General features: G+C 52.8%; 2 protein-coding genes across 4 annotated transcripts in view; one reads left to right on the top strand and one right to left on the bottom strand.

Annotated features, from left to right (window-relative positions):
• Positions 1-13,501, top strand: part of MED24 (mediator complex subunit 24) — a 30,969-nt gene that overhangs the window by 1,801 nt on the left and 15,667 nt on the right. The window contains exon 1 of one of the 3 annotated variants that reach the window (XM_037219342.1): positions 12,913-13,120. The exons of the other annotated variants lie outside the window; for them this stretch is intronic. The gene's annotated coding sequence lies outside the window, so the exon portion shown is untranslated. Of the gene's footprint in view, positions 1-12,912; positions 13,121-13,501 lie in introns of those variants that run through there. 3 annotated transcript variants of the gene reach the window in all.
• LOC119097202 (uncharacterized) lies at positions 74-12,478 on the bottom strand. The gene is made up of 4 exons (XM_037220257.1): positions 12,180-12,478; positions 3,399-3,546; positions 552-603; positions 74-88 (listed from the first exon to the last, which is right to left on the bottom strand). The coding sequence occupies exons 1-4, from the start codon at positions 12,289-12,291 to the stop codon at positions 74-76; spliced, it is 327 nt and encodes a 108-aa protein (XP_037076152.1). The 5' UTR covers positions 12,292-12,478.

Below are 13,501 nucleotides of genomic sequence, written 5' to 3'. Positions count from 1 at the left end.
GGGGGGGGGGGGCTGGGAGGGGGGGGGGGGCGAGCGGGTCAGACAGCGGGGACTCGGGGGGGGGGGCGCCGGCTCAACATCGGGGAGTCTGGCTGGGTCGGGGGCCGGGTCGGCTCGACAGTGGGGTCTGGCTGGGTCGAGAGCCGGGCCGGCTCGACAGGCCCGCCGTGCGGACAAAGGCGCCCGTGACCACACGTCGGCCGACCTTGGCAGGGGCGCAGGGCCGACCCGACCGGCCGGGCGGCGGCGCCGGTCCGCCAACCGGCCGGGGGCGATGACCCGACACTCACGATTTTGATGCGCTCGATGTCGGTGCCGTTGATGTGGTACGGGTGGTCGCCGCTGACGAACGCGTCCAAGTCCTCGTAGCTGGTTTCCGTGCTGGCCAGCGGCACGGCAGGCGTCGGCGACGTGGTGTAGTTGACCGTCGTGGGGCGAGCCGTCACCGGCGCCGTCGTCGTCGTCGGGGTCGCCGCCGCGCCGCCGCTCGCCGCCGCGCCGCCGCTCGGCGCCGCGCTGCTCGCCGCGCCAGGTGTCGCGGTGTTTGCGACTGTCGTTGTGGTTGTGGTTGTTGTGGTTGTGGTTGTCGTCGAGGCAGTCGCGCTGAAACCGAGCGAACGTGCAGTCAGCTCCGGTGTGACGTCACCCAGATGGGATTGGAACGGTGTGGTGACGTCAGCCGCCTGGGAGTGGGGCAGTGGGGTGACGTCACCCACCTGGCGGCGGCGCACCACAAAGAAGCGGGAAGTCTGTCGCAACAGCGCAGCGTGACAAAGCGTTACCAGTCGATACAGAGATGAGGCGCTGGCTGCATGAGTCAATACGCCATAATGGAGCTCTGTGTGCCGATTATGGCTTACACACGTAAGGGCACGCGGAGCTCGAGGCTGTCGTCAGGCAGTGAGCTCCGGATTGTCCAGTGAACAGGCGCGACCAGCCGACACAGCACTGCTTGCGTGGCGACGCCGTCGAAGGGCGACGCCAAGCCAACCACGCAAGGGCGACTTTTGCTGCTCTCTTGTTGCGAAACGCTCTTAATGACTACCATAACGGCCGTGCTACACACCACCCGTTGGGGAACTCTGTCCCGAGGTGTGGGTGTTGTCTGCCAATGGTGACGCTTGAGACGACTGTTATACTTGCAGTCGACTGCTACACGGCTTTAGAGAACGACTGAGACTGGGTATTAGTGTCATGGGTGGAATGATTGCTCAGACTATCGTCCTCGTCCGGTGTGCTAGAATACATATAACGTTTTGGCCAGTCAACTCTCCGGCCGTCATCAGGTGTCTTTGAGTCCCAAAAAGGACTGGATGATGTTCAGTTTTCAGCCAAGCATGCATCACAACCCGAATTCTCCCCTTGGAATTGATGGGATTCGAGCCACGGTCCTCTGATTGCGAGGCCAGTGCTCCACCAATGACCTGACTCGGTAGGGCAGCGGAACTTCCTTCCGGCCAGCTCGGTTGGTAGAGGCCTGCCTTCGCGATCAGAAGGCCCTGGTTCTATTCACTCAATTCCAAGAACATAAGTCAGGTTGCGACGCGTACATGGCTGAAAGCAAAACATCGTTCGGTTCTTCTGACTTCGTAACACCCAAAAATGGCCGAACATTTAATTGGCTTCCTCTATAAAACATTAACTGGCTAAGTCCCATCTCGTAGAATCAGGTAATCAACTGTCAAAAAAGGTAGCATGTACATCACGCCAGACGAGGCGGATAGCTCGAAGAATCAATCCATCCGTGACTGTTGTAGTTTTGTACCGTTCTTCTGTGGCCACATCACCAATTTATGATGGTCATCTCCACGTGAATGTACAGGCGGCGTGTGTTCCCGCCTCATCCATGGTTCAGGGCCACCACACATTATGCATCCCACCGTATCTTTTGGAAATGCCGACTGAAAATGCAACACAATCAGAACATTGCAAATATGATGTGCAAAAGTGCTGAGTAATTCAGTCTAAGCGCATTTCGAGCCCCACTCGTTCAACATTTTGACTCCACTGCATCCACTCGACTTCAATTCACTCCACTGTATCCACTCGACTTCAATTCACTCCACTCTAGTCTACTCGACTAATCTATGTCCCGTGCCCCAACCTGCCCACCTGGCACTGTTTTCACAAAACAAACTTCACGGTAAGCCCGCTACCAAATTTGTCGTATTTACATTGCCCAGCGTTGTGACGATGCACGCACAGTAGACATTCCATTCCAACATTGTTCTTACGCTGTCTGGCTCTGCCATGACTCACAGCAGTTGGAATATACGTGCCGCTTAACACCATCCGCACGCACCGCAAGGACCCTTCCCCCCGCGCCAAACTCCCATGAACCAGACGGCGGGGCGTGCCACTGCACTACGCAGCGGCTTCGACCTTCGGTCTGTACCGTGGTCGCCTGACGCCTGAACGCCTGACAACCTTGAGCAGGCACTCTTCAGACCCATCGGGAATTCACTACATGAAAAAGGATAGCGCACTTCATACAACTTTGCCATGCACCTCGTTATGCTTGCTGTAAAGCATCGACATGCGTCATGCTTGTGCGCGCGTGGGTGCCTCGACGGTGGAAGGTCAAATAAACCATCGACCTTCTCTTGCATCTGTTGCTTTTTAGCCGCCACTAGCACCAAAGAAGCGTCAGCTAGCATGAGCCATACTTCAGGCCAGTGTAAACAAAGCTGCAGCGCACCAGCCCGCCCTCACTGGGGTTAGGGACCGGGTCTGGCACACTGAACATCGTAACCAGCCCGCCGTCACTGGGATTAGGGACCGGGTCTGGCACAGTGAACATCGTAACCAGCCCGCCGTCACTGGGGCAAGGGGCCGGGTCTGGCACAGTGAACATCGTAACCAGCCCGCCGTCACTGGGGTTAGGGACCGGGTCTGGCACACTGAACATCGTAACCAGCCCGCCGTTACTGGGGTTAGGGACCGTGCAGTCTGGCACACAGGAGACAACAAAACCAACCCGCCGTCACTGGGGTCAGGGACCGGGTTTGACACACTGGAGACAACACAAGCAGCCCGCCGTCACTGGGGTTAGGGACCGGGTCTGGCACACTGGAGATCGCAACCAGCCCGCCGTCACTGGGGTTACGGACCGGGCCTGACACACTGGAGACAACAAAACCAGCCCACCGTCACTGGGGTTAGGGACCGAGTCTGGCACACTGAACATCGTAACCAGCCCGCCGTCACTGGGGTCAGGGACCGAGTCTGGCACACTGAAAATCGCAACCAGCCTGCCGTCACTGGGTGAGGGACCAAGTCTGGCACACTGAAAATCGCAACCAGCCCGCCGTCACTGGGGTTGGGGACCGAGTCTGGCACACTCCACACCAGCGTCGACGACCGACACCGCGCCGCTGGTCCCTGCCCGAGACACTCACTTAGGGGCGGCCGGGTGGGCGGCCACGTTGGTCTGGCTGTCGGCGCCGATGCCGTTCGTTTCAGGCGCCTGGCGGGCCAGCCGCACCAGCGGCACAACCTGCACGAGCTGCGACGGCCGCTCGTCGTACGCCACGGAGGCCGCCGCACCTGTCCGAGAGGAGACGCAGCCAGCGTTAGTCGCCTCCCCACTGAAGCCGCCCGTCACCGGCACACTCGCGTGAGCCGCAAGCTCGACGAAGCGACCGCACGCAGGTCACTGCTCGGGAACTCCGAGGTCAAACACAAACTAACGTGCTAGACACGCCTGTCAATGTGTGTGGCTTACTGCGACAGCCGTTCGTCTGTTGTCTGTTTCTTTAATAGATCCTGCTATTGGAATGGCCAGAACTTGTCAGAAATGCCCATGTGTGTGGCTTACTGCGCCAACCGTTCGTCCGTAACCGATTTCTGTAATAGATCCCGCCATTGGAATGGCCAGAACTTGTGCGAAACATCAATGTGCGTGGCTTACTGCGCCAACCGTTCGTCTGTTGCCTGTTCCTGCAAACAGACCCCGCCATTGGAATGGCCACAACTTGTCAGAAATGTCAATGTGGGTGGCTTACTGCGCCAACCGTTCGTCTGTTGCCTGTTCCGGTAACACATCCCGCCATTGGAATGGCCAGAACTTCCTTTGAAAGGTTCGGCTCCAGCCGGCGATCCATTTGCAATGGAGAGCGGCCACGTGGCGTGTACAGGCATGCAAATCTGAGGGGTAACGGTACCAGGTCACGTCAGTGGGCTCCGGGCGGAAGAACAATGCAATGTCCGTGCTGTCCAGCAGGATAATGCGGCGCCGCTGGGACAGCAGCCAGTCACACGGGACTCGGAAACGCACGACATTTGAGAAAATCCACACCGTACACAGTCTGACGGGAAACGAAGCCAGCCAGAATAACAATGATTGCGGCTTTACGTCTCGCCGACCGCCATGGCCATATCGAGACGGATGCCTTTATTAGGTTATCATGTGGGATGCGGTGGCGGCGCGGCTGGGGCCCGGCCCCAGGCTCAGAGTCGAGTGCACTAATCATCACATCCCCACCGCACCCCCGCCCTGATGCGGGACACGTTATCCACATCATTGCTAGCGTGCATATTGAGAAATGCACGCAGCACGCAAGTTTTCACATGTAGCACAAACTGCGCACTTAAATCAGGGCTCTTTATCCAAGAGCTTTGTGAAGACTGCCTGTTTTGGAGCAGCCCCAAAGTGCAAAAATACATAGTACAAATCATCTCACGCCTACTATTAGCTTACAACCGTGCAGAGGTAAACACAAATAATTTGTTCTTCTTCGACAACCTGTCTATTGTTCAGGCGCTGCCATGAACTGTGAGGGAATCGGGGACACATGAAGCGCGATAAACAGGCACACCATCAACATGCTTAACTTGCTAAAAACTGACGCTCGATAAGAATTTACGGAGCCGAAGCCAGCAACTGCCCTAAAAACGTTGAAAATACACGTCGAGAATTCAGGAGTATGCTTTCTTCAGATCGAAGGACGTATCTGTGTAAACGTGCTTGTACCACTCACTCAAAGAACACACGCAAACACTCAAACAACGTGCATATATTGCCCACCCGCGGCTACAAAACGGCAGTATTCATAAGTATACAGGGCCCCTCTAAACGTATATAAAGAGGCCAAAGGGACCCGGCTGGGAGGCCCTTTTGGGCGGCTGACCACCGTTGGCCATTTGTCCGTATGTCTCTGGCTGGAGCAGAGCACGTGCACGCGCCGGCCTGAGATGCGCAACCCATGCGCGACGCGGATATACTGCAGATATGACCCTCAGAATCCGCCAGAACTGAGATGTACTACGACGTCATGTTCACTTCGCCGGGTGCAAGAACTTGGCATCCTTACGAGCCGAGCACTCGGATACCGACGAGGTGCGTTCGCTGTGCTAACGCGAGGCAACGAATGCTTTCTTTTCAATACCAAGGTGCTTAGAATCTGATGTAACGCCCTCAGAGGCAACGCACACTGCATCGTTTCCTGTCCCTGATATTCGGCGCGCTCAGAGAAGCACACAGCTTCCAACCATTGCACAACAGCCACAGCTTTGCTTTATTCTGTACATGACTCATAAGTCCCGTGTTATGTAAAGGTGCATGCCCCACTTTGAGAGTGAGCGCGTCGGCAGGTGACAGTGGTGCGCTGTCAGCAGTTTCCAGACGCCTGTTCCGTCCGCATGTCACAAACGTGGCCGCCAGCTTTGGTTCCACTCGACAAGCAAGGGCCCCGTCATATGCCGGCCATCCGAAGTTGGCTGCTTGTCCCAGTCAAGGTCATTTCTGCAGCCTGGTGAGCCATCGGGCCTCCGCTGCTGGCGCCGCGCCAGCTCGCCGACCAAGCGTCGCTCGGCGCCAGCTGTGAGTCCCTTCACAGCCCCGGCCACTTAAGGCCGCCTCTGTCTAGACGGCGACGGCGGGGAGGACGGCGGCGCCGGCGCGTCGGTCCCCGGCTGCTCGTGCGCCGACTAGCGCGTGACGCGCGTGCGTGCGCGTCGGCCAGCTGGCGTGACGGCGGCGGCGGCGGCGGCTGTTGGCCGGTCGGCGCACGAGGCCGGGCCGGAGCCGCCAGGCACCGGGCGCCGGCGCTGCAACGCTCCCGGTCAGCCGGCCGAAGCCGGTTCATGTCCGGTCGGGCGCGACCTTGCCGGCCGACACTGGATCAGGCGGCTCGGCCTCCCGCCGGCGTCGCGAGCCGACCGTCGTCACTCCCCGACATCGCCTCGCAAACGCTGGCTGTCCACGCCGCTCCACGACCCGCACAACGAAGCTGGCGGTGCACGCCGCAGACCTCTGTCCGACGGCCTGCACAAAAGAAAAAAGGGACTGGTCTGCAGAAATGCCGAAGGGAAACGGACCTGCTGCTGGCGGGCGCGGCAGCGGCCGCCGCCGGCGCTGGTGGAGTCGGAGCCCGGGGCAGCGCGGCCGCCGCCCGCCCCGTCACGCGCCTAGCCGCTATCGGCTCGGGACAAACAGCAGGCCGGCCGGCCGGCGCCCGCAGCTATCTCAGCCAATCACGCCAAGATTGGACGGAAAACGGATTCGACCGCCCTCGCACAAAGCGTCGTACCGAGCGGGCCTGGCTGGGCCGCTCGGTCGGCTGGTCGGTGGGCGGGGGACAGAGGGAGGGAGACGGGCAGAGCCGGCGCCTCGCTCCACTACGCAGACACGATGAGTCACGCTGGCGGGCTGACGGCAGCAGCGCGACGCACGAGCCATCAATAGAGAGGTGGGCCCCAGCCATATTAGAGCCAGCTTACCAGCGCTAGGCAACATTGGTCAGACTCGGCTTGCGGGGGCACGATAAACTGGTTCGGCCCGTCGGCAGGCTGGTTTCTGAACGCTGACGCCGTCCGCGACTCTGAGCTTTCCGCTGAATGTGACGTCATCCGGACGGCGACAGTTGCCTCGTCCGCCGTCTATGGTCATCGCATGTGCCTTAAAGTGGTCGGACAGCTGCACAGATTCAGAGGCAGCAGCTGCATGACACTCGATCGGCCGTCCAGCTGACCGGACGAGTCACACCAGAGGTCGGGATTCAGGGGTACGCCACTGGGCTTCCCGTCGTGAGACGCTGCCTCGTCGACCGACGCGACGAACGTATTGCCATGAGCGACACGATTCGCACCGCTATAACGACACTCAGGTGAACAACGCGATGGGATTTCCATGTCAGCTAAGTCCGCCGTTAAACACAACCCGGCGATTTGATACCACAATATCACAATTTGATGGCACAATATCACAATTTGATAGCACGGTTTGGCGGGCAAACCTAAACAAGATGAAACGTGCAAGGGGTCTGGTCTGGTTGATGGCGCCGGTATCAGCACGTGCCGCTCTCTGACTTCGTCCCTCCTTAGAGCAACTTCAACGCGAAATGTCACGATCCCGTGCTAGGTAATTTATATCAACAATAAAGGCTTTGAGCTCATGTTTTTTCCGGCATGATGAGATGGAAGCCCTCATATTGAACAAGCATAGCAAGATAAACAAGATACGCGAAGATGGCTCTACTGATGGCACGCTCATTGATGCACGGCGCTGAAAGAACTCAAATACGCTATCTCTCCTGACCGCAGTTGGGAACGCGGACCATCTGACGTCCGGCGCACCCCGAAGACAAGAAAGAAGAAGAATGCAACGGAGAACATCCTGTCCATTTTGCAACAAGGCTGATGTTTCGCTGACCGGCTCTGCTCCGATCGATCAGCTGGTTGGCCGCACGGGGATGAGGAGCTAGCGGCGTAATGTAATGGCCGAGTGGCTATCGCCGTCGGCTCCCACGTGGGGCCCCCGGTTCGAAACCCGGCTGCGACATAGCCCGTGAACGCTAGTATGGCGCCTACGGTCGCTGTCACTCCAAACAGAAATGCAATGGGAGCTATCGAGAAGTGAGCGTGCACGGATTGCGACCGTGCATTTGGGACTAATGAATCCCTCAGATCCACCCAGCCCCGATTACAGATTCGTACAAGAGCTAAGTTCGTTTTACAAGTTGCATTCATTACATGTAACTGCTAAGTTTGGAACTACACCAAGTAAAGCACGTTTGAATTTTTAGTCGGGAATTCTCATCTTGAAACGAATTGAATTTCAACACACCAGACGGCACTGGTCGCATTGGTCAAACAACATTATTACGCAAGCATTGGTCACGCATGAACCAAAGTTGGTCTTGGTATGCAGCAACGACGTTTTTTTCCCTTAGGATGCATAGTGATCACATTACACACCCTGCGACGATTTCTCAGTGGCACATTGAGTGCACAGCATTGGCCACATGCAGCTGTTGTTTGTATGTGGTGACTGTCACATGGGATATTTCTGCGATCGCACTACAAAATATTCCGGTAAGTGCAATTAACACAGCTAGCATAATCAAACCTGGCAAATATGGCGCGCTTAGAGAGCATCCAAGACATGGCCATCGAATGGATGCTCTGGGTACTGGATTTCATTAGTTCTATGATGATTAAAACCAAAAATTACCAAAACAACTAAGCCATGAGCAAGTGAGTTGCTGATGTTGACAACTGGTCACTGACCTACTGACAACTGGCTCAGTTGTAACAACCGAGTCATCATGATCAGTTGTCACAACTGAGCCAGACAGTGACAATGAAGTCAGAACAACTGAACCAGTGACAACTGGCCCATGACGACTGAACCAGTGACAACTGGCCCATGACAACTGAACCAGTGACGACTGACCCATGACAACTACACCAATGAAAACTGACCCACTACAACTGCACCACTGACAACTGATCCATGGCAACTGCATCAGTGACAACTGACCGATGACAACTGCACCAGTAAAAACTGACCTTTGACAACTGAATCCGGGACATTCCTTGGATGTGCTGGATGTCCCTAGGTAACCCCCCGCGCATGACGTCAAGCAGAGCTAAGCACGAAGTCTGAAATGTGCCCACTTATGCTTTCACTGATATCGGGATGTCCCTCTGTAATTACCTGGGTGCCAGCGATTGAGGATGGGGTGCTGGGTCGATTGACAATCATGACGCATTCGGCCACCAAATGTCAGCAAGGATGCCCCATTTCAGTCGCAGCCGACCGATCCATCGGACATAATGACTATGAGGAGCTAATGGAGAACAAGTCGGGCTGGGGCCCCTACCTGGAGATGGCCTGGTGTAAACAAATGATGATGTGCTGGCTGGGCTGGCATGAATTATTCTTGTTGGAAGGCAACTTCAGTTTGTGCCTATTGGAAGACCACATAACCTAGCAATGGTGGATTTCCTTAAGGATGATAATTAAAAAATGATACCCCAGGCCTCCATTAGGGCAAGGTGACATCATTGCCACAACCTGTGTGGTGATGTTGGAGTTAAATACATGGAAGAGTCCTCAAATTATCATTCACTTCTCTCTGATCCAACTGTCACTGGGCCAATAAGCCTGGTTTGATTGTCACTAGGGAAATCATCACTGGACTAGATGTCCTGGTCCAGTTACTACTGGCTCAATAGCCACCAGTTCAGTTGCCGCTGGCCCAGTTGTTAATGGTTCAGATGAATATGACTCTGTTCTGCTGATTCATTTGTCACTGACCAAGTTACCTCTGGTTTGGTTGTCTGGTTACATGCATCTTACCTGGATGCCTGATATAGCAGATAACACCTACACAGCAGGATAACCCAGGCACATGGTGATATATCATGACACACATTTTCACCACGGGTGAGGGGACCCTTCTGTGTTTAGGCTGTGTGTTGAGCTGACCTGAGTTGTGCTTAGGGATGTAGCCAATAGCAGGGGGGTGACAACATGACCTGAGTCATAATATTTACACTAGATATGCACATTTTGAAGGAATTTGGTCAAAATCCACACAATAAACAAAACTTCACATTTTACACTCAAGATAAGTGTTTTCCAGCTGTTTAACTGGGCATAACTTGTGAACATCTGGTAAGCCATATCACGGAACCCACATAATTTCCTTGCCTTGATAGCTCTAAGATCAGGTATTGCATGTACAGAGCATTTGCCTCACAGCTACAAACAGTAGGGCATTGTGGTCTTCCATTTCATACCACACCCATTTTTCAGTTAATACAACTTAAAAAAGAAGCTAACTATGACCATGACCAACTCTTTTTTGAAATTTAGTTTGAACCTTTTGAATGGATGGATTTCTGGGATCAGAACCCAAGCTAAGCAGTGCTTGTGTGAGCCCTGACCTACACCATCCAACCACTCAAATCCAGAAAGTTTGATATACCACAATGTTTAACATCATCCTATGCCCTCTGCCATCACCTGACCTTTATGGTGGCCCACCTCTGCCACCTGCCATACCTGTCAAGGTCAAAAGCTAGCACCTAGCGACTTGGGCCCACCCTTCCAGAGGTGGAGGTAGGCGGATCTGAAGGTAGAAGCCAAAACCAACTGAGCTGTCAGGACAGAGTGTGATCTGCATTGCATAAAAATTGGTCTGCATCACAAATCAACTGAAGCTGTAAAATAAAATGGATCAAAATTAATTAAGCCATCCAAGGTAAAAAACCTGATTATTTGATAATGTCTACATGTCACTGCCTTGATGTGGATAATATGCCCATATCTTGTTTCAGCAGATTCATCTGTGATTGGAATACTGCACTTCCAGTTTCCAGGATATGGTCTGTGATGCAAATGAAATACAAAAATGAACTATGCAGTATATGCCCAGATAGTGGCACTAATTTAACCAAACAACATATCAATGAAAATGCATTATCTGGCTGGATACCTAGGCACTGCCCAAAGCACAAACTCCACAAATACATCTTAAGCCCAACATACCAGATGTAATAGTGAAGTTGCAGCACTTACACAGCAAGTTCTCAAATGCAAGAGTTAAGTGCACGGCCACCACCAGATTGAGTGCACAGAGAGCTCAAATTTCAGGGAGCTTTAGTGTTGCAAAGGTCCTTTAATGCGAAAATATTTCAAATGTGTTTGCCATGCAAAAATAATGTGAAGATTCGGCAGAATTTGGCCTGGCCCAAGGGCACAAGGTGGTCCAGTACATGTCAAAGGCCATGACCAAGCTCGTAAGCTCTTACTTTGGAACTTAAGTACCTATGACAGGGAACTTTCAAGCACTGCAAACATGTTGCAACCTCAGCCCCAGTGCCACTGCTATGGGTGATCACATTACTGCACATCAAGAACCATAAAAATGTACAGGGCCCATTGACAAGAATCCAATGAAATATGCTTCTTGCGTATCCAAGCAGTCCTCCGTAGTGTTTGTAGATTAGTCAACATGAGGGGCAAATATGATGTATTCAGTTGGGGATGGAAGGCAAAATAAGAGTATGGTAGCTAAACAAAACTTCTTCATACGGTACATATATATGGCATTGAACACGCGTGCCAATAGGATGCTGGGTTGAAGGGGATAGGGTGGGGAGGTTAGGTTAGGTTAGGTTAGGTTAGGTTAGGTTAGGTTAGGTTAGGTTAAGTTAGGTTAGGTTAGGCTGTACTAGGCTGGGTTAGAATAGGTTAGGTTAGGCTAATTTAGGCTATGTTCTGGACTATTTTGGCCTGTCTGTTTCATAAAAATACCTACATGCAATAAGAAACATACTTCATTGAATTATTACTGTTATCTTGGCCCCATACATTTTTATGGTTCTTGATAAGCAGTAACATTGTGACCACACAATAATGTAGCGACTGCACTGGAGGGGGGGGGGGGGGGGTCAAGACAGTGGATTGTGTGGGGCACTCAGGAGCTCACTATTGTAATTATTCAAATTTGAAGGTAGGAACATGAATCTATCCATTCTGTGATTATTTGTGATGTTTGGCCTTAACTACAAAGAATGATGTCCAATGCTCTTGTTTAACATTAGGTAGCAATATATACCTATGCCAACCCAACCTTCAACAATTTGCATACAGGTGGCTAACTCACAAACCAGTCACAAAGACCAAAACTTCCACGAAATACCCTCAAAAATTTTAGATTTAACTGATAACCATCCTACTGGCTTTTCACATCAATTCACAAAGCACCTTCCAAACTCATCAGCAGCCAGCATGTGGACACCTTTGCCTACATGCAAAGCTGGAGCCATGGCACATGGAAGTAAACCTAAAATCAGTTAAACCTCTTTGTTTTGACAATATTTTGCACGTGCCTGCCTGCCGCTGTAAGGCTGTTCCACTGAAATGAAAAATTGTAATGTGAACCTACCTTGGTGCAATGCAGAGCAGAAAGGCACAATCTGGACGGCAGCGATTGCGAGCAGAACAAACTGCCATGGCGAGTGGAGAAGTATTTTCAACCGCGTGGTCATGATGGGCATATTCCGTTGCAGGACACCACTGGCAGGGTCAGATCGCACTTGGCAAGACGCTTGTAAAACACACTCACTGTCACATAAGCTCCGTAAAACAAAGTGCTACGCGCCCTCCCGCAGCTCACACCTTTTCGCAATACACTTTCCAAGGCCGTTCCCGCTCCACGCCACCAACCACCACCGAGACGGTCGGGGATCCTATCAAAAGCTAATGCTGAGCTGGATGCTGAGAGACTCCCCCAGTGATGCTTTGCTCTTTGTGCACTAAAGGGGCTGGTAAACGACAGCTGACTGGCATTATCAGTCTCAGAATTGTCTACTACTAAATATTTTTTGGACTTAAGTGAAAAACTGCTCGTGTACATGACAGTTTTTGTCTCATAGAATGAAATCCAAGCATCACAGATAATCCTGATTTATGAAATTGAAAAGCTGTATGGATACTGAGCCGTTATTGTTGAACACACAAGCACATAAGCACATGAGCACCTTTTATTTATTCGCCGTTCCCACCCACTCAAATCGCTCAGATTTAGGATCAGCTGAAACTCTGCGCCAGTTTTGTCCTGAGGATGCCTGACAGGAGGGGAACACATTGCCTCTGTTGACGCCGACGTGACAGTAACAACAGCGTTGTATTCCCCTGCGTCGATGGCTGGCCCGAGTCGGGGGTTCGTAACGCGGACGTTACCGGAGGCTGTACATCTCATGTTTCTATTACTTTGTGTACTTCCATGTGCTCGGTGAAGTCAGAGTGTGTCGCCGTGTCGTTAACGCCAGCGCGATCCACGTAAATTCAGGCCCGCATCACCGGTGGCCAGGTCCACCGGCATCGGTGAGGACACGGCGTTTTGCCGTTTGTGTCATCAGTGTAAGTAGATGTATACCTAGCCGTGTAGAGCGTGGTACCTGCTCATGAATGCAATGCTCTAGTCATGTGGTGTGCATTGTTCATCTGCGTGAATGCTGTATGGCTGGCAAATTAACATGTATTTAAACAAGACCTGTTTTAGTATGAGAGAAAAATATTAATTGTTCCCAGCCATGTTCTTTTCAGGGGTGTTCGCTTACATCATGACTTACACAGATGTATTCCAATTCATGTTGGCCCCACCTTGGCCCAGGCTGGTACGTTTTGTTCTGTGGCATTCATTTGTTCTTGTCTGATACCAGTGAAAAGCCTTGTCCACTGCACTGGACATCATGCATGCATGCA

Source organism: Pollicipes pollicipes, unplaced genomic scaffold, assembly GCF_011947565.3.
Source record: "Pollicipes pollicipes isolate AB1234 unplaced genomic scaffold, Ppol_2.1 Scaffold_4295;HRSCAF=5057_pilon_pilon_pilon, whole genome shotgun sequence".
In the NCBI taxonomy this organism is placed as follows: domain Eukaryota; kingdom Metazoa; phylum Arthropoda; class Thecostraca; order Pollicipedomorpha; family Pollicipedidae; genus Pollicipes; species Pollicipes pollicipes.
The sequence above is the reverse complement of the archived record's forward strand: the minus strand, read 5'-3'. Positions and strand labels throughout refer to the sequence as shown.

Bases quoted from the DNA above. Each gene is read 5' to 3' on its own strand.
- LOC119097202 (XM_037220257.1), bottom strand. From the start codon at position 12,291: ATGCCCATCATGACCACGCGGTTGAAAATACTTCTCCACTCGCCATGG. The intron at 3,547-12,179 runs GTAGGTTCACAT...CCTCTCGGACAG, and splicing joins CTGCTCTGCATTGCACCAAG to GTGCGGCGGCCTCCGTGGCG. The intron at 604-3,398 runs GTGAGTGTCTCG...GCTCGGTTTCAG, and splicing joins GCCCACCCGGCCGCCCCTAA to CGCGACTGCCTCGACGACAA.